This window comes from Scardinius erythrophthalmus (assembly GCF_964197995.2).
Source record: "Scardinius erythrophthalmus genome assembly, chromosome: 25".
Taxonomy (NCBI): domain Eukaryota; kingdom Metazoa; phylum Chordata; class Actinopteri; order Cypriniformes; family Leuciscidae; genus Scardinius; species Scardinius erythrophthalmus.
The window spans coordinates 2,027,361-2,048,848 of NC_138245.1; the positions used below are offsets into that span (position 1 = coordinate 2,027,361).

General features: G+C 37.8%; 1 protein-coding gene across 2 annotated transcripts in view; it reads right to left on the bottom strand.

The window, feature by feature from the left end:
- iars1 (isoleucyl-tRNA synthetase 1) overlaps window positions 1-21,488 on the bottom strand; it is a 126,727-nt gene that overhangs the window by 101,890 nt on the left and 3,349 nt on the right. For both annotated transcript variants that reach the window (XM_081358082.1, XM_081358083.1), the window contains exons 3-7: window positions 20,551-20,707; window positions 17,402-17,521; window positions 12,255-12,337; window positions 2,880-2,997; window positions 1,744-1,891 (exon numbers count right to left, since the gene is read on the bottom strand). In XM_081358082.1, coding sequence (XP_081214208.1) covers window positions 1,744-1,891; window positions 2,880-2,997; window positions 12,255-12,337; window positions 17,402-17,521; window positions 20,551-20,707 — 626 coding nt within the window. The remainder of the gene's footprint in view (window positions 1-1,743; window positions 1,892-2,879; window positions 2,998-12,254; window positions 12,338-17,401; window positions 17,522-20,550; window positions 20,708-21,488) is intronic.

The following is a 21,488-nucleotide window of genomic DNA, read 5'->3' on the forward strand; positions in this document are numbered from 1 at the left end:
CGTCTCTCTCCTGCAGCAGAGGAAGAGCTGGTGACTCCACAGGCTCACGGCGCCCCCTGTCAGTCACTGCAGGAACCACAGCACCAACTGGGTCAGGCTTTAAGGGCCTTGCACACTGAGCGCAACCTTTCCGCATTCGTCATTCGGTGGCTCTTGTTAATGACCTGCTTTGAGCTCGGAAGCACACAGTGAGCCATATCTATAGTCCTGTTATTCTGTCCCTGAATGTAAGACCTCTTGAAATTATAATTAAGACTATTCTAATACCATTTAATATATTAAAGACTACTCATGGCCTTATATTTGATCAAACTGAACTTAAGTCTTTTTAAGGACCCAGTCACACACACTCGTCAGGTGATTTACTACACAATTAGGCCAAGAGAAACATTGCGCTCTATAATAAATAAAACTTGACTTGAGGACAGATTAAAGTGAGCAGCGCATCAGAACAACGGAGCGGTTCACACACACTCGCCACTCAGGGTTGTTTATGCTAATGATCTTTCAGAGCTATATCTATATTTTTATCTAGAGCTAAAAGTGCTTCATTCAAGACTTCTGTGTTCCGTTACACCCCAAATGTATATACGGTGCGATTTGCTACCCTCCGGTCTAAACACTTAATTCTTAATTTTCAACATTGATAATAATCATAAATGTTTCTTAAGCATCAGATCCTCATATTAGAGTGATTTCTGAAGGATCATGTGACACTGAAGACTGGAGTAATGATGCTGAACATTCAGCTTCGATCACAGGAATAAATAGAAATAATAGATAATGGAAATCTTTATCTTAAAAATATTCATAATATTTAACAATATGACTGGACTTTTTTGTACTTTTAATCAAATAAATGCAGCCTTGGTGAGCTTAAGACACATTAAAACTAGTGCTGTCAGTTAAACGCGTTATTAACGGCGTTAACGCAAACCCATTTTAACCGCGTACATTTTTTTATCGCGAGATTAACGTTCTTTTTGGCCTAGCAAACTTTGTAGTTTTTTTCACATGCTGTTGCAACAACAAGTAACGTTAGAAAAACTACAACACCACACCGGATCTAGCTAGACCGGACACAAAACGACAGGCACGCCACACACACTTGTTTGGGCTCGCGAGCCGGCCGAAGAGTCGTAGGCTAACGTTACGTTTTGAGTGGATGAATGATGAGCGCGAGACGCCGAAATGGATGCCAAGATTCTGAATGGAAAGTTTACTTTTAAAAAGTTGCCAAATGGTTCCCTTGACAAGACCAAGATCTGTGTGTTTCGTCGTTGTGAACTGAGCGATCATCGCAGCGCGTCCAGTCTGAAACACCACTGGATGGCCAAGTACTCTCTGATGCGATTATTTGCTCCGAGTGAGAATGTTAGTGTGAAACTGAACACTACAGTATAAGCCAATGTTGTTTTCAATAAAAAAGCATCTGCACAAAGCAAGCCGATCCACTTTTCCATGTTGATAAGAGCATTAAAATGAGAAAAAAAATAATGTGACAAAAAGAAATCAAGGGACGTTTAGAATAGATAAAAATGTGCGATTAATTGGGAGTTAACTATGACATTAATGCGATTAATCGCGATTAAATATTTTAATCGTTTGACAGCACTAATAAAAACATTAAAAATCTTACCGATCCCAAACGTCTGAACGGCAGTGCTTGTAGTCTAATGGCTATCCAGTTGTTAATGTATATAACTTAATTTTTGCTTCCACATAACTGCAGATGAAGCGCACCTTTGACCTTGACGTAGCTGAGGTCGGGGTTGACGCAGAGGGCCAGGTTGCTGGGAAGGGTCCAGGGTGTGGTGGTCCACGCGATGAAACTCACGGTCTCGTCCTCCACGAGAGGGAAGGACACGATCACAGACGGATCCTGCACATCCTGAGGAGCAAATCAAGCCCTTTACACAGATGAACACCACAGACGAGTGAGGACATGGAGAACAACAGAGAGCTTCACACACTTTCAGCAGGGCTGCACGATATTGAAGAAAAATGCAATAATGCGATATTCGATACGATAATGCTTTAAATGTGTAAAATAAATTTAAATTATCTTAAAAATATATTTACAATTATTATTATTAATGTTTCACATTCTTTTTGTGACAAGAAAACATCCCTACAGCTTCTGACAGTGAACATCAGAGTTTTACTATATATAAAAAGTGTTATTTTAACATCAGTGGGGTTCAGGTTATCCTACATTAGGGTTATTCAACAACAGAAGCTGAATAATCAGATGTAAAAATAAACACTGCTTAGTTTTTAATGTATGAATTAAATATATACTGATTCTTTTTAAAGCTACAAAAGTTATTCAGCCGAGAGCAGAGAGTGATTTTCTCTTTGTCTTTTGTTCATGACCCATGAACGATAAAATACATACGATAGTTGCGTTAAATACATTTGAGATACTTCGATAATTTCGATATATTGTGCAGCCCTACTTTTCAGCATCATTACTCCAGTCTTCAGTGTCACATGATCCTTCAGAAATCATTCTGATATGATGATTTGATGCTCAAGAAACATTTATAATTATTATTATCAATGTTGAAAACAGATATATACACTTTTTTTTTTCAGGATTCTTTGATGAATAGTAAGTTCTATTTCGTTTATTTGAAATATAATCTTTTATAACATTATAAATGTCTTTACTGCCACTTTTGATCAATATAATTCATCCTTGCTGAATAAAAGTATTGATTTATTTTACCCCCCCCCCCCCCCCAAACTCTTGAACGGTAGTGAATAATGTTACAAAGGCTTTCTATTACAGATAAATGCTGTTCTTTTGAACTTTCTGTTCATCAAAGATCCAGTGATGACTTGGAGAACATCAGTGAGCTCAGCATCATCTTGACCTTGTAATTCTGATTGGCCTCGAAGTTGGAGAGCGGTGTGTTGCAGGCGGTGGAGAACGGCATGACCTTCACCCCACGATACACCAGACCCGTGTCGAACAGCTGCTTAAACACCCACCTGAAACACAACACAACAACCCTCGCGTCACGTCACGTGTGTCCAGCTGCCATTATATCTAATCAATGTAAACGCTGAAAACTGAAAGTTGGCTTATCTTATTTTAGGGATGAAATTTTAGGCCGATACCGATAACCGATAATTCTTTATATTTGAAAGCCGATAACCGATATATTGGCCGATAAATCTAAATCTAATTTTATATATAATTTTTTGAGAGCCTTATTACAAAACAAGTCTCATCATTTAAATCAATGTCCCAAACACACAATTATAATGTTCTCATTATCATTTTATGTAGCCAATATGACACACTTGTGTTGCACTTTACTGTATTTTCCTTTTTTGAAGTGATTTCATTCATATTTCAAGCAGTTCAGGACCATCATGTTGAACAGTGCGCATCTGAAGCGTCTCAGCTGAAGGAAATAATACATTATTTATCAATCTAAATTAATCGGACAGATTTTTTTATTGGGCCGACAACGATAACATTTAACATTAACTTATATTGGCCCGATAGCGATATGGTGGCCGATATATCGTGCATCACTATATTATTTATAGATCAAGTGTCCTCTAAAAATACAATAAAAGTGTTCAAAAATCATCTGTTGGTTTAAATGGTTTTCTGTCTTGCATTTTACCTTTTCAAATGATGGACTTGGAAAATAGCAAAAATAAGTTAATGCAACCTATTATTTCTGTTAATAAGACAATTATTAAGTTATTTGGTTAAGTTATTAGGTTAAGTTTTTAAGTTAATGCAACCTATTTTTTCTGTTAATAAGGCAATAATTAAGTTATTAGGTTAGGTTATTAAGTTAATGCAACCTATTATTTCTGTTAATAAGACAATTATTAGGTTATTAGGTTATGTTATTAAGTTAATGCAACCTACTATTTCTGTTTACTAATAAGAAATAAAGTTTAAGTTTATGCAACCTATTATTTCTGTTAATGAGACAATTATTAAGTTATTAGGCTATGTTATTAATTTATTAGTTTACGTTTTTAAGTTAATGCAGCCTATTATTTCTGTTAATAAGACAATTATTAGGTTATTAGGTTAAGTTTTTAAGTTAATGCAACCTATTATTTCTGTTAATAAGACAATTATTAAGTTATTTGGTTAAGTTATTAGGTTAAGTTTTTAAGTTAATGCAACCTATTACTTCTGTTTACTAATAAGAAATACAGTTAGTTTAAGTTAATGCAACCTATTATTTCTGTTAATAAGACAATAATTAAGTTATTAGGTTAGGTTATTAAGTTAAAGGGACAGTAAGTGGGATTTTCTCCCATCTAGCGGTGAAATTGTATTTTGCAATCAAATGAATAGTGCTCTCTAGCGCCTCGCATTTTCAAATGTGTGTTGCATCTACGGTAGCCATTATGTACCAAAAAGCTATGACAGGATGTCCTCTAATAGCACTTCATGGAGTTTTCCCTTCGGGTGAACTGGTTTATTTCAAACAAACTACAACTTGACACAACGAACAAACGAATGTTACAGTTTTGAACAAACAAAACTTACAACCTTGTTTATAGGGCCTTCTCTACTTTACTCAATAGTAGAGATACTACTTTGATACTATACCTTGAAATGTGCTGGTGTTTATTTATTTATTTATTTATTTTTTTTATGTGCACAAATAAATGACAGGTACCATAAGATTTTCTTCTTGCTGTTCCTTTTTTTTTCTTCGTTCATGCATGTTACGAATGCATGAATGAATGAATGAATGAAACATTTATGTATGACTTGAGCAATAAATAAAGAAATAAATAAATAAATAAATGTATCAATTTTCAATACCACAGGGAAGAACTTATAGGCCTACTGTCATATAGATATTTTTATCTATTATTTTCTTTTTTTTTTTGTCCATCCATTTAAAATCTAGGAAATCATTACTTTTTTCTGAAGAGATCACTTTACATAATGACATATTAAATTAAGGCTTTTTATTCATATATAAACATTGCTCAATTACCATTGCAAATCTCACCTAAATGTTTGCTCACTCAGTGTATGGGATAATTATTGGGATAATGTGATAATTATTGGGATAATTTTGTTATAATTGCACAAGATAGCTTGTTTTTACTATATTTTATGTAGCCTAATAATTTAGTAAATCAGTAAATCTCCAAATTAATGTAGAAACATCATAAAGACAGTATATTTCAAATAATTGTTTAATGGCATATTTTTATGAATGAAGTGTTATTTGATTCTGATGTCACTGCTGCACTGTCACATGTGGATCCCACACGCGTCCCGTTTTCTCACAACTCTTAACGTTCATTTAAGACTTTATTTAACTAATTTAAGACTGCTCTGATGAGGATACTCAAAGCGAAAGCGCGAAAGAGAAGTCGAGTCTGGCGCGCGTCGTGTCAGCATCACAGACAGCGCATTCTCTTTTGTATTTTCTTGCTTGCATGGTTAGAAGCATTTGCATGAAGAAGAACGTGATTATATAATGTAACGCTAGCCAAAGGATGACAGAAAAAACAATGCTGCTTTAATTGCGTTAAATATTTTTAACGTGTTAAACTGAAAAACATTAATCGCACGCATTGCATTGACAGCAGCCCGGACATAACCGATGTGTTTATGTGAATGCGCGGCAAGACGGACGTTGTGACAATGTTTTCGTGTGTATTTGACTGTAAGCGCATCAATGAAAAATAGGCAGCTTTATGTGGACGCACTGGGAATAAGGCACGGGAATAAAATCACACGCAAACGCAACCTCCGCAATTCAACGCCGAAAACTTATGATTTGCATTTTTATTATAAATTTGTGCGCATTATTTGTTGTTATTAGAGACTTCCGACGATCCGAGATTGATGGTAAAAAATGTTTTTTTTACACAGCACCCCTGCTCTCGCCAGAAGCACCCCAGGGTGCCGCGTCACCCCGCTGGGAAACGCTGGTCTATATAGGCTAATAAAAAAAAATAAAAAAAAGCCTGTAATTAGACCTTAACATTGACTTACCTGTCGAGAAGAAAGCAGGAAACTTCAGCGTCTCTTTTGAAAGCTTTCTCCTGTATTAGCTATCCCGACATTATAATAACCCTTGTTTTTGTAATCTCCGATCACGTTTCCTTTTACGGTCTTATTGTGGACTTTTTTCGACAAAGAGGACTCGTTATCCTGTGACTTAACCGTGCAGTGCAGCCTTTTAAACTTGCCGGGGCAGTGACAAGCGCCTCTCACTGCTCTGCTCCTCCGCTTCTGCTGGCTTCAGTCACGTGACGCTGGCTCTGAACGGAAACGCGTTGTAGAAACGCGTTGGCCTAGTACTTTTTGTCCCTCTCTGCTATTATAGTTTTTCAAGATGGCGGAACTACATGGAAGCCTCCGTGGACCTAACCCGTCCCATGTATATAAAGATAATAAATTCTTCGTTTACGAGGATAAGTCAGATCATTGGCAGAGGTATTTGAATACCATTGAGGACATATTTATGAATAAAAATATTGATTTTAGATAATAAAATACCTAAAAAGTTACTTATTGTCCCTTTAATGCAACCTATTATTTCTGTTAATAAGACAATAATTAAGTTATTAGGTTAGGTTATTAAGTTAATGCAACCTATTATTTCTGTTAATAAGACAATAATTAAGTTATTAGGTTAGGTTATTAAGTTAATGCAACCTATTATTTCTGTTAATAAGACAATTATTAGGTTATTAAGTTATGTTATTAAGTTAATGCAACCTATTATTTCTGTTAATAAGACAATTATTAGGTTATTAGGTTAAGTTTTTAAGTTAATGCAACCTATTATTTCTGTTTACTAATAAGAAATAAAGTTAAAGTTTATGCAACCTATTATTTCTGTTAATAAGACAATTATTAAGTTATTTGTATAAGTTGTTAAGCTAATGCAACCTATTATTTCTGTTAATAAGTCAAGTCAAGTCAAGTCAAGTTTATTTATATAGCGCTTTTCACAACACAGGTTGTATCAAAGCAGCTTCACAGTAATAAATTAGAACAATACATCAATGTTTGTTTCTAGTGGAACGTCTACGTTCGGTAATGCTGATCAATAGTATCGTTGATTGATTAATTAAATTAAATATCCCCAAATATCCCCAACTGAGCAAGCCAAAGGCAACAGTGGCAAGGAACCGAAAAACTCCATCAGGTGACCTAATGGAGAAAAAAAAAAACCTTGGGAGAACCCGGGCTCAGTCGGGGGCCAGTTCTCCTCTGGCGTTTATGAACTAGAGGTCGGATTGTAGTTTGAACTAAGATTAAGAATATTATCTGAATGCCTGGCTGAAGAGATGCGTCTTTAATCTAGTTTTAAACTGGGAGAGCGAGTCTGAGCAACGAACAGTATCCGGAAGACTATTCCAGAGTTTTGGTGCTAAATGTGAAAATGCTTTCCCTCCTTTGGTGGATCTGGATATCCTAGGTATGACCAAAAGCCTCGAATTTAGTGACCTTAAAGAGCGTGATGGATTATAGGGCGATAGAAGATCCGTTAAATAGACTGGAGCTAAGCCGTTTAGGGCTTTATAAGTCAGTAGCAATACCTTGTAATTAATACGGGACTTTATAGGTAACCAATGTAGGGATGATAAAATCGGTGTTATATGATCATATTTTCTTGATCTAGTTAGAACTCTAGCGGCGGCATTTTGGACTAACTGTAGCTTGTTTATTGAGGATGCAGGACAACCGGCTAATAACGCATTACAGTAATCTAGTCTCGAGGTCATGAATGCATGAACTAACTTTTCTGCGTCAGAAACTGATAGCATATTACGTAGCTTAGCAATGTTTCTAAGGTGGAAAAAGGCTGTTCTTGTAACATATGAAATATGATTTTCAAAAGACAGGTTGCAGTCTAATATAACACCCAGGTCTTTTACTGTAGAGGATGAAGTAACAGGACATCCTACTATGTTAAAGTTGTATTGTGAGAGGTTTTGTGGGTGGTTTTTTGAACCGATAAGTAGTACCTCTGTCTTGTCTGGATTTAATAAAAGAAAATTATGCGTCATCCAATCTTTTATATCTTTAACACACTCTGTCAATTTGGATAATTTAGCGTTTTCATCTGGCCGTGATGAAATATAGATTTGAGTGTCATCAGCATAACAATGGAAACTAATTCCATGTTTCCTTATAATATTTCCATGTGGCAGCATATATATTGAGAATAATAGAGGGCCTAACACAGATCCTTGCGGCACTCCATAGTTTACTGGAGTTATGATCGATTTTTCTCCATTTAAATAAACAAAATGGTAGCGGTCAGATAAATACGATCTAAACCAGCTTAATGCTTGTCCTTGAACACCAGTATAATTTTGTAGTCGATCTAAGAGTATTGTATGATCTATAGTATCGAACGCAGCACTAAGATCAAGTAAAACTAATATTGAGATACAGCCTTGGTCAGAAGCTAAAAGTAAATCATTTGTGATTTTAACGAGCGCAGTTTCAGTGCTATGATGCGGCCTGAATCCAGACTGAAACTTTTCATAGGTGTCATTTTCTTGTAAGAAAGAGCCCAGTTGAGCGGACACAACTTTTTCTAGTATTTTAGACATAAAAGGTAGATTTGAAATGGGTCTATAATTTACTAGATTATTCGGATCTAATTGTGGTTTCTTAATGAGAGGTTTTATAACTGCCAATTTAAATGTTCTTGGAACATGACCTAAAGATAAAGACGAGTTAATAATATTGAGGAGAGGCTCTTCCACTACAGGTAACACTTCTTTCAATAGTTTAGTTGGTATGGGATCTAATAAACATGTTGTTGTTTTAGATGAAGTAAAAAGTTTATTTAACTCTTTTTGTTCTATAGTTGTGAAGCACTGTAATTGTTCTTGCGGCGTGATAATTGAGGCTGAATTATAAGGCGCGATTGAGGATTGAACGTTTACAATTGTGGTTCTGATGTTTTCTATTTTCTCAGTGAAAAAATTCATGAAATCATTACTACTAAACTGTAACGGAATATTTTTTTCAGGTGACGCTTGTTTATTTGTTAGTCTAGCCACGGTGTTAAATAAGAACCTAGGATTGTTTTGGTTATTTTCTATTAGTTTGCGAAGATGCTCAGCCCTGGCCGCTTTTAGGGCCTTTTTATAGCGTGACGTACTGTCTTTCCAAGCGATTCTAAAGACCTCTAAATTAGTTTGTTTCCATTTACGCTCTAAATTACGGGTTTCTCTCTTTAGAACACGAGTAGTATTGTTGTACCATGGTGCTTTAATTTTCTCTCTGACCTTTTTTAGTCTCATAGGTGCAACAATATCCAATTTTCCAGAGAGAATGGTGCTCATAGTGCTAGTTAATTCCTCAAGTTCATCTGTTTGTTTGGGTTCACTGAGCAGCAGCTGACACAGATCCGATAAGCTGTTTGAAAAATTATCTATGGTGGATGGAAGGATTGTTCTGCCTAATCGATAACGCGGCGCAGCATGATATATTACCGGGGTACGTAATATGCAAGTTACCATGTAATGGTCAGTTACATCATCACTTTGCGGAATGATATCTATATCGGTTGGATCGGTTCCATGTGATATAATTAAATCGAGTGTATGATTAAATCGATGAGTCGGTCCGGTAATGTTTTGCTTGACCCCAAAGGAGTTTAATAAATCTGTAAACGCAGCCCCTAACGCATCATTTTGATTATCTACATGGATATTAAAGTCTCCAACAATTAATGCTTTATCGAAGTTAACTAATAGGTCTGAGAGAAAATCTGCAAACTCTTTTAGGAAATCAGCGTAAGGCCCAGGCGGTCTATATACGGTAGCCAAGGCTAGAGATAATAGGGATGTTTTTCGAACATCTAAGAGCGTAACATTTAGTACAAGTACTTCAAATGAAATAAACTTATAACCCGTTTTCTGAGTAACATTGAGAAAATCTCTATAGATTGTTGCAACACCGCCGCCACGACCATTCAGACGGGGCTCGTGCTTATAGGAGTATCCTGATGGAGTAGACTCATTTAGACCGAAATAATCATTTGGTTTAAGCCAGGTTTCAGTAAGGCAAAGTACATCGAAGCTATTATCTGTGACTATTTCATTTACAATAACTGCCTTAGGTGTGAGTGATCTAATGTTTAGAAGACCTAGCTTTAGAAATTGTTTTTGATTACCAATAGCAACATTTTCTGGTTTAATAACAATTAGATTTTTTCTAGATCCTGCAGTAGATTTATGATTTGATCGCACTAAACGAGGAATAGACACAGTTTCTATGCAATGTTCTACACTATTTATATCAGTTAATTTGGTGCAGCAGAGACTATGATTTGGACTTTTGTTTACTAGTCAAAAGGTATTTAACATTTTGGAGATGTTATCTGACAGAAGATCCGATCCGAATCTGCTTGGGTGTAAGCCATCAGCACGGTAAAGCCTAGGACGCTCCCAAAACAGATTCCAATTATTTACAAAGAGAAGTTTCTGCTCATTGCACCATGACATTAACCATTCATTAAGCGCAAATAATCTACTAAACTTTTCATGACCTAGTCGATACGTGGGAAGCGGTCCTGACACAATAATCGTTATATCAGGCGATGTGCTGCGTACCGTATCGATCAGATTCCTGAAGTCTTTCTTCAAAACTTCCGTCTGGCGCAGTCTGATGTCGGCCCCTCCCGCGTGCAGGACAACGGTTCCGACGCGCTCGTTCAGAATCTCGGGAACGTGAGCAGCGATTTCAGAAACACGAGCACCAGGAAAGCAGTGACTATGCACCTTACTTTTATTTAACGTAACGTGTACGTGTCGAACGATGGAATCGCCGATGATCACAGCATCGCGTTCTGTTTCGCGAAGAGGGGAGAAGCGGTTTTGTGTGGATATCTCGAAAACCGGGAGGGTCGGAGAGGGTCTTGGTCTAGACCTGACTCGCGACTTCCGCTGCGGAAAAATCCAGGCTTCGTGATGGCATGTTGGAGCCGGAGTGAACGAGACCATGGCTGATCGCGACCTCGACGTTCGGGACCGATGTTGAGGAACGCACGGAGTAGACGAGGTCGGAGTCAGCGGGTTAGTAACATTAATCTCTGATTTGTGTGCCTCGGCACGTGATGTTTCAAGAGCCAAACGCCGGTCTATCAGCTCGGCTTTTCTTACTAAAAGGTCGTGGATCTGTTTCTCAACAGCTTCCAGCTCAGACTGTACCGCGTGCAGCTCAAATGTGTCCTCACCTGCACCAAAAGGTAGACTACTTACATTTGATATATTCGCCATTTTAACAGATGGACAGTAAGTTAAGTTAGCAACGACGCTACCAGTGGTGCTATCAATATTAATACTAATTTATGGCTTAAGTCTTGGATATAATCCGTCTTTTCAGTGGTACGGGTGTAGAGTAGACGCACGATAGGTGAAAAATGTTTGTTTGTAACTTAAATGAGTGCGGAGAAGACGCGTTCAGCCGTGATCCACGGACGTAACCTATAAGAGTATCCAGCGTTGGATCACAAGGCTTGAGACGCGTCTGCTCAACAATCCGCGCCACAACCATGAGGTGAGGAAAAGTAGAAAATGCTCGCTGCAAGTGAGCCCAAAGAGAAACCAAGAACTACAAATCAATCGATGGAGCTCCAAAGACAACAACGCGCCCAGACGCGACGCATGCGCATTCGAAACAGGAAGGTTTCAATAAGATAATTATTAAGTTATAAGGTTAAGTTATTAAGTTAATGCAACCTATTATTTCTGATAATAAGACAAACATTAAGTTATTAGGTTATTAAGTTAATGCAACCTATTATTTCTGTTAATAAGACAATTATTAGGTTATTAGGTTAAGTTTTTAAGGTAATGCAACCTATTATTTCTGTTAATAAGACAATTATTAGGTTATTAGGTTAAGTTTTTAAGTTAATGCAACCTATTATTTCTGTTAATAAGACAATTATTAGGTTATTAGGTTAAGTTTTTAAGTTAATGCAACCTATTATTTCTGTTAATAAGACAATTATGAAATTATTAGGTTATTAAGTTAATGCAACCTATTATTTCTGTTTACTAATAAGAAAATAACACTACTTTGAATTGATCCAAATCTCAGCGATGTGAACTCAAAAGGCAATTAAATCGTCATAAGACCTTGGTGTTTGCCAAAAAACAGACATTCTGGATTCACAATAAAATCTCAGACCGGCTGTAAATATTGAAGTGACTTTCCATCCCCATGAGGAACAGCCAGTGCTGGCAGGAATCTTAAATCTTACCACACGGTCTCCATGAACCAGGGGTACAGGGTCTTGTAGTCGTTCTTGAAGTCAATCCATCGGCCCATTCGTCTCACGGATGTCTGGAAAATCATAATCATACCCAAAACAAATCACGTCATTTAGGAGGAACTCACAATGATGAAGGAACAGGTCACTTTAAAAATCACAATCCTGTCACAAGCAGCTCTCGAGCCCAAAAGAGCACATGACAGTAGTGCATATTCCTAGTTTTCTGAAGCTGTTATTCATGGATGACCTCGTCAATCAAAGGTCAAGTTTGACATCATGACAACTGATTAAGACACTCAGGGACCAGGAACTCATTGCAGAAATTAACTAGCTAGTCATAACTGTTTTCTGAAACTATATAACTCTGTTGCATATCTGCTGTTCGATCAACGCCTATATACATACACACAATCACACATGTATTCACATCCAAAATAAAAGTTTGTGTTTACATAATATATGTGTGTGTACTGTGTATAATTATTTCGTATGGCAGCATGTATATATTTAAAAAATATATATACTGAATATATATTTATACATATTTTATATTATATATATTTTATATATAAATAACATATTTTTCTTAAATATATACATGCATATGTGTGTATTTATATATACAAAATAATTATACACAGTAAACACGCATATATTATGTAAACACAAACTTCTATTTTGGATGTGATTACATGTGTGATTGTATATGTATGTATATAAGAAAAATATGTTATTTATATATAAAATATATATAAAATATGTATAAATATATATTCAGTATATTTTTTTTTAAATATATACATGCTGCCATACGAAATAATTATACACTGTACACACACATATATTAAGTAAACACAAACTCTTATTTTAGATATATATATATATATATATATATATATATATATATATATATATATACGTATACACACACTTTTTTTAAAGGTTTACTTTTTAAATAAGGGACAATAATGATTTGTGGTAGTTGACAATTGTTATTAAACCTGACACTCTTTTTATTGCACTAAATTAATGTTATAAAGACACTCTGAGAACTCCCGTCTGTCGATTCAAAGATCAAGATTCACACACACACACACACACACACTAGGGGTGTGCGAAGCAGCCAGTATTTGTATCTGTATTTGTATTTGTTAAGGGGGAAAAAGTATTTGTATTTGTATTTGTATTCGAGTAAAATTAAAAATAGGCGTAAAAATTGCGGGGGTTTTTTTTGCGTTACACTTCTAATTTACGTTATAGTGTAAGTATTCTTTAATTAAATCTATTATAATAATTATGGATATGGAAATATTGGTTGATATTTTTCCATAAATCCAGCAATGAACATGTAACAAGGAACGTCATTGAAAAGAAAATAACAGCCATTACCTCATCCATGGTTAAACCAACAACTAATAAATATCATTTGTGAACATTATGAACCCCACCACCACCCGTCCTTGTTGGAGGACGCTGAGCCGACAGAATGAAAATGTAACAAGGAACGTCATTGAAAAGAAAATAACAGCCAACTCATCGATGGTTAACCAACAACTAATAAAATACCATTGTGAACATTATGAACCCCACCACCACCCGTCCTTGTTAGAGGACGCTGAACAGACAGAATGAATAACAAGGAACATCATTGAAAAGAAAATAACATAACAGCCAACTCATCGATGGTAAATCCAACAACTAATAAAATACCATTGTGAACATTATGAACCCCACCACCACCCGTCCTTGTTGGAGGACGCTGAGCCGACAGAATGAAAATGTAACAAGGAACGTCATTGAAAAGAAAATAACAGCCAACTCATCGATGGTTAACCAACAACTAATAAAATACCATTGTGAACATTATGAACCCCACCACCACCCGTCCTTGTTAGAGGACGCTGAACAGACAGAATGAATAACAAGGAACATCATTGAAAAGAAAATAACATAACAGCCAACTCATCGATGGTAAATCCAACAACTAATAAAATACCATTGTGAACATTATGAACCCCACCACCACCCGTCCTTGTTGGAGGATGCTAACCAGACAAAATAAAAACAAATAATTCTTCAAAGAACTGTTCTTGTTCTGAAATAACTTCTTTCTAATGCACAGAATTCCAAGAACTAAACTTTATCAACTCCTGACTTGGAGATCTGGCAGAACAAAAGTTGTATTGTAGATAATACTCTTATAAACTAAAAGATACAGCCCTGCTATTTTCAACTTTCTGCAAAAAAAAAAAAAAAAAAAACAGACACAAAGGTTTTTATGTTTTATGTTATTTTTTTAATGTTTTATGTTATTTTTTTTATGTTTTAATTTTTTTTTTATGTTATCCATAACAACCATATTTCACTTGGAAGAAGATATCTTCTGCCAACATATTCTCAGTTAAATTTCTCCATGTTGTATTTTGTGAAAACAAGCTCCTCCACATGTGAGGGGAGCAGTCTGGAGCGATGTGGGGACACAATATCTCCTGCTGTGCTAAAGATCCTTTCAGAGGAGACACTTGTTGGGGGGCAGGTGAGATATTTCATTGCCACATGAGCCAGAGCTGGCTGTGACTGCATCATTTTTGACCAGAAGGTCACTGCAGGATCTGAGGTCAGTGATTCAGTGCTGTCCTCAGCTAAGTAGCTCTCAACTATCTTGAGGGAGGTCATAGCACCAGATGAGGCAGATTTGGCTTTTGGTTTAGCAAGATTGTGCATTGCCCCCCAAAAGAGGCTTTTTTGCCCACTGGTCTCACTCTCAACTGAGGATGAACTGGCATCCTCAGGTTCCCCAGAAACATCATCCGCTTGGAGTTCTGCATCCACCTCTGCAGCCACATCTGCCTTGAGCCTGTCAAACTCTGATGTACTAAGTAGTGACATGGGCAAGCTCTTGAATCGGGGATCCAGTAAGGTAGCTTTAAAGTAATGAGCAGAGGAGTCATCAAAGACAGCCTGGAAGCGCTGAGCCAACTGAGACTGCAATGTGGTCACCATTTTAAGAGCCCCTGGAAGAGCCTGTACATCCGCATGCACATTTAAGTTTGTTAATGCACTCTTGAGAGCCTGCACACAAGGGATAACAGAAGACAGAGAAGCCACATCCTCACACACAGTGCGTGTTGCCTCCTCAAATGGTTGTAGTATTTTCACAGTGGCCTGCACTAGTTCCCATTGATGGTGTAACATTACACCTCCCAGATCCATCTCTGCACTCAGGGCAGTCAGTGATCGTCTCTGCTCCAACAGCCGCTGGAGCATGTGGAAGGAAGAATTCCACCTGGTTGACACATCATGCACCAAAGTGTTCTTGGGAAGGCCAAGCTCTTCCTGAATTTTGTGAAGTTTGTTCACAGCTTTGTTTGATCTGTGTACAAACCCAGTGATCCTGCGAGCAATCAATATCACATTGGTCACTCCCCGGCACTCCTTTATTGCAGCTGTTACCACTAGGTGTAAGTTGTGAGCCATACACCTAATGTGCACATAGTTACCATCAGCCATTGCCTTAACCATGTTAGTGGCATTATCTGTGACAAAATACTCAACAGAAAATTGCGCTCCAACATCATCTTGCCATTGTTTCACAATGGCCTGGAGGTGATAAAGAATGTTGGCTGCTGTGTGATCTTCATTAAGAACCTCCATCTTGAGAAGTGCTGTCACACGTTTATGTTCATCTATTCCTTGTTGATTCTGTTTGCATTCTATCCAGTGGCCAGTAAGAGAAAGATATGCATTTGTGGAAAATTTGCTCGTCCAGATGTCAGACGTGCAGTGCACAAATTTCCCTTCAATTTTTGAGAGAGCTTCTTTTACTTTTGTTTTCGCATCTTGGTAAAGTTGTGGTATAACTGTGCGAGAGAAATGCCAACGAGATGGTAGTTGGTATCGAGGTGCAACCACATTGAGAAGCTTATGAAAACCTTTATTCTCCACTACTGAGTAGGGCATCAGGTCAAGGCAAATCATTTCTCCCACTGTGTTTGTTATTTGCTTTGCAGTGGGGTGGTTGGGTGGATAAGCCTGTTTTGCATTAAATGCAGCTAATATATGTGATTGAAACTGACTTGCAGGGGTAGAACATGGCTGTGATGATGATTTGGTGCTGGTGGGGGGATTTGTGCTTGTGGTGGGATTGGCAGACAGTACCAGGAGAGGATGCTTTAAGTGCATGTGATTATGCATAGCAAATGTTGACAGATGTTTGATATCTCTGCCTCTGCTGATTTTACTTTTGCACACATTACATATCACTTTAGTAATATCTGCAGCACTGACTGTAAAATGTTTCCACACAGAACTTGAGCAAGTTTTTTTGGCTAGTGGAGGACCAAGAGATGGCTCAGCAGCAGCCACACTCTTTTCTATTTGGTTGCCCAAATCCATGTGGGGAGTTTCATCTAATTTAATGAGTGACTGGAAGCTATGCTATAATGCTAAGTTTAACTAGCCTATAGTCTACATATTGCTGTCTGCAAAAAAAAAAAAAAAAAAAAAAAAAACCTTAGCTGTCATAAGTTAAACGTAGCATATAACTCCCACAAGTGCATACAATTCGACACTACACAAGCATTTTTTCAACTTTTTTTAACCAAACGTTAACGTTACTCTGTCAACAGTCTATAAATAGCCAAGCTAACACAGAGCTAACGTTACGTACACAGAGCACCCGATTGCAGCGTAATGAAATAATATCCCGATCAAACTCCGCTTACTGAAAGTTATAAATTGCCTTTGGAACGCAGTTAAGCTACAAAAAAACATTAATCAAAAATGTGACGCAGTTAATTTTTTTCGCTCAGCCGAGCGAGCTCTGTTGCTGTGTGGAGAATGGAGATGTGTGGAGCAGCCTGTGTCAGTTACCGCTTTTATTCTTTTATATTTTCCCCTCCCCCAACTGAACGTCACTCTCTCTCTCACTCACTCATCCGGGCATGTACTGCGGTCTCATGAGAAAACGCAACTTTTTGATATAACGGTTTTCTTGTTCCCGAATACAAATATTTTTTAAAGTATTTGTTTGAAATAAGTATTTGTAAAAACCATGTTATTTGTGCCTTCCGAATACCGTATTCGGGTTCGGCTCCACCCCTAACACACACACACACACACACAGACGCTCGTACCTCCCACTCATTAGCATATCTCATGACGATGCTCCTGCACTGCTTGTTGTACTCCGCGATCCCCATCTTCGCCACATCCTCAGGTCCTCTGATATTCAGCGTTTTATCAATCTCATATTCCTGAAAAACATCAACAATTACAGAGAGAAACCAAAGAAAGAAAACGCATTTGTCATCAATCAGTGCCTCTGTTCCAATCCTCAGCACATGCGCATTCATGCCACACAAACACTGATGTTTTGAAGAATTGTGCTAATGTAAATGTCTTTACAAGCTATCTGACACAGATGAGGTTTGGTAAAACGTCTTGTGAAGCATCAGTGAGTATCAGTTCAATATTATAAACACATTAAAAGTGCAGAGACTCCGCCCACACGCTCTTCTGATTGGCTGTGATTTTTGATTGATTTTGCTGTGAGTGCAGTGCGCCTGTCGAGAGACTCCGCCCACACGCTCTTCTGATTGGCTGTGATTTTTGATTGATTTTGCTGTGAGTGCAGTGTGCCTGGAGAGAGACTCCGCCCACACGCTCTTCTGATTGGCTGTGATTTTTGATTGATTTTGCTGTGAGTGCAGTGCGCCTGTCGAGAGACTCCGCCCACACGCTCTTCTGATTGGCTGTGATTTTTGATTGATTTTGCTGTGAGTGCAGTGCGCCTGCCGAGACTCCGCCCACACGCTCTTCTGATTGGCTGTGATTTTTGATTGATTTTGCTGTGAGAGCAGTGCGCCTGTCGAGAGACTCCGCCCACACGCTCTTCTGATTGGCTGTGATTTTTGATTGATTTTGCTGTGAGTGCAGTGCGCCTGTCGAGAGACTCCGCCCACACGCTCTTCTGATTGGCTGTGATTTTGATTGATTTTGCTGTGAGAGCAGTGCGCCTGGAGAGAGACTCTGCCCACACGCTCTTCTGATTGGCTGTGATTTTTGATTGATTTTGCTGTGAGAGCAGTGCGCCTGGAGAGAGACTCCGCCCACACGCTCTTCTGATTGGCTGTGATTTTGATTGATTTTGCTGTGAGAGCAGTGCGCCTGGAGAGAGACTCTGCCCACACGCTCTTCTGATTGGCTGTGATTTTTGATTGATTTTGCTGTGAGTGCAGTGCGCCTGCCGAGAGACTCCGCCCACACACTCTTCTGATTGGCTGTGATTGTTGATTGATTTTGTCGCGTCTCATAGTCATGTCACTGGGGCCAGCTGCATAAATATAGCCATTTTGTTAAGACTACCCACTAGAAGTTAGTTAAGGAGCATTTAGACTTACTTTTCAGTATCAAATTAGGCCGATCTACATTTTTATGTAACTGATTTAAAAGTTGTTAAGTCTTAAGGAAAAAATGAGGTCTAACTTGTAAAGCTAGTCTAGGCGGTGTCTGCAACCGGTGTAGAGAGACAAACAGCTTGTCGCTGTGATCTTATCGAGTCTGGCCTCGAAACTCCTGATTGTGTGGGTTACTTTCGAAAAGACTGGATGTCACTGAACAACAGTTAAAGTGAAAGCGCTCTTTAAAGTGTCTATATGTAACAAACCTTCACAAACACAATATACAGCTACAAATGCAAATAAAACATGCAACTACTTTTTTCTGGGATAGAAAGATTTTATTGAAAAATATAAATACATTTTTCTAACTACTGGCTAAACTGTAGTTCCATATTGTTGCGGCCTGTTATTAACAAGCAAGATATTTTGGTCATGGCACTTGTTTGTTAGCATGACTGGAGTACATAAATTACCATGGTATTACATTACTGTACTTTTTTCAGAAGTTGAAGAAGCTTTTTAAGTTCAAAATTACTTTGCAACTGAAAATGACTTTGTGAAGTGGTCACTCGCATTTTTCACAGTTGCACAATGAAATACACAGGCTACGGAGTTACTAAACCAATCTTTGTCAAAGAATACACTTGTTTGTTCACAGTTTGAACGTCCTTGTTTCCATTTGTTTAATTTGAAGATCTGAGGTGAATTATCCATTGTTGCTTTTACAGCCTCAAAGCTGGAGCACTAAATGATGTTCAGAGTCACATGACACGCTTTTAACATTAATTTAAGCTCATAAACAGCACCTGAGATCATCATCGCCACACTTTGTGTTTGTCGTTCCAGCGCGACGTCGCAGAAAAATAGAAACCGTTTCTAAAATAGAATCATCGCATAAATCAAAAGTGCCTAATGTTGCTGAATGAAATGTTGAACCCCGGACTGCGCAAGCATTAGGGGTGTTGATGAACTCGATTTACTCCATTAATGTTTTGATCATTGTTCTAAATCCAATCCCGATTTTCGTGATTTTCTAAGCTTTTTGCTTAAAATGTTTCTTTTTTTTTTTATGAAACATACCCATATTCAAATGTTGATTAAAAAAAAGCTAGCAAAAATCTAGAATAAAACTGTTTTTTTTTTTTTTTTTTTTTGTTTGTTTGTTTGTTTGTTTAAAAGCAGATGGTCTGTTCTTTCTTGTGATATATTGCATGTTCAGGTATTCATATTCAAAAACGCTGGCGCTGACAAGTTTTAAAAAAACGCTGGCAGGGAAAGAGTTAAATTTGAAAACATACAATATTGGTTACTAATACAGAATGACATAGACAAAGTGAGTTTCTAACAATATACAAATCATTAAAACTTAGTGAAGACTATTAATGGCCACTTGTTATGAGAAGCATTTATGAACCTCTTGTCCAACAACAGACAACATTTACTAACATGCATTTACTCCAAACTCACTTCTTAAGGACAGCTGAGCTCCTCCTTCTGTGAGATGGTGAGCTTCTTACACAGAATAAGGCAGTCGTGTGTTTATTAGTCATGTTTAATCAAAGCGTTTCAATCTTCTGTTTATTCAGCTACAGCGATAGGGGTTTCCTGGGATGATGCACATTATTGTACTTATGTGTACATAAAGTTATTCATTATTGTACAATATGCGGCGGGGCATATTTAGCGTGTTTGCATGAGAGCGCCCTCTGGGGTTCAGATGGGGCAGTATTTACTACCGATCAGCCGCACTCCACTGACAAGATGCGCATAAGATAATCGCAGCCTTTGCCAAATCGCGTGCGGTTTTATTGCGATTACTCGTTAAGCCCTAGCGCGGCGCCTGTAGTTAGGACACGGTGTAAGTGACGTTGAGTGATTCTCACCACAGGCAGGCCGTGACAGTCCCAGCCGAAGCGCCGGTCCACGTGGAAGCCGTTCTGATGGGCAAACCGGGTCACGATGTCCTTGATGGTTCCGGCTAGGATGTGGCCGTAATGAGGCAGACCCGTGGCGAAGGGCGGCCCGTCATAGAAGGTGAACCTGAAAAACAAATCAACGACACATAAACATACATGTATAAAAGACATGTGGAAGAAGGGAACGTCAAGAAACTGATGAACACCCAGTGTTGGGAGTAACTCATTACAAGTAACCTGAGTTACGTAATCAGATTACTTTTTCAAGTAACTCGTAAAACAATGCATTATATCTAACAACATATCCGAGTTACGTTTTCAAATAAGTAACGCAAGATACTTTGTTTTCCCATTTATTGACTGACATCTCTCGGCCTCATGATGAGACAAATCAAAGTGCAGAGAGTGTGTGTGTGTGTGTGTACATGATGGTTATTGAATAAATAAATGTAATCTTACCGCACAACTTTATTTCTGTCTGATTTAAAGCGCACAGAATTCTAGGTTTAATGAGCCATAACTGTCGAAACTAACCGTAATTTTACCTTCAGTAAAATATTGCTCTGCAAACATCATCATTAACAGCTTTAACCAGTCAATGCTGACAAATGACCATGGTATAAGCCATAGATATACACACTAGATGTCGCCTGGGCTACGGCGGTTCATTGGAACGAATGCGTCAATAGAGCCGCCATCTTGGAACAGGGGAGCCCCTCCTCTTTAATGCATCAGCGTCAATGTAGGCAAAGGTCTAACGGAAATAAAATCACCATAAATCGTCATGAATGCGATTTTCTAGTTTTTATGGTTCGCTCCAACGGTCAGACATGTATTTATCATGGAGTCCAGAGGAAATTTAAGGTTTTGATATTAAGATAATTACTTCTTTTTCAAAATATAAT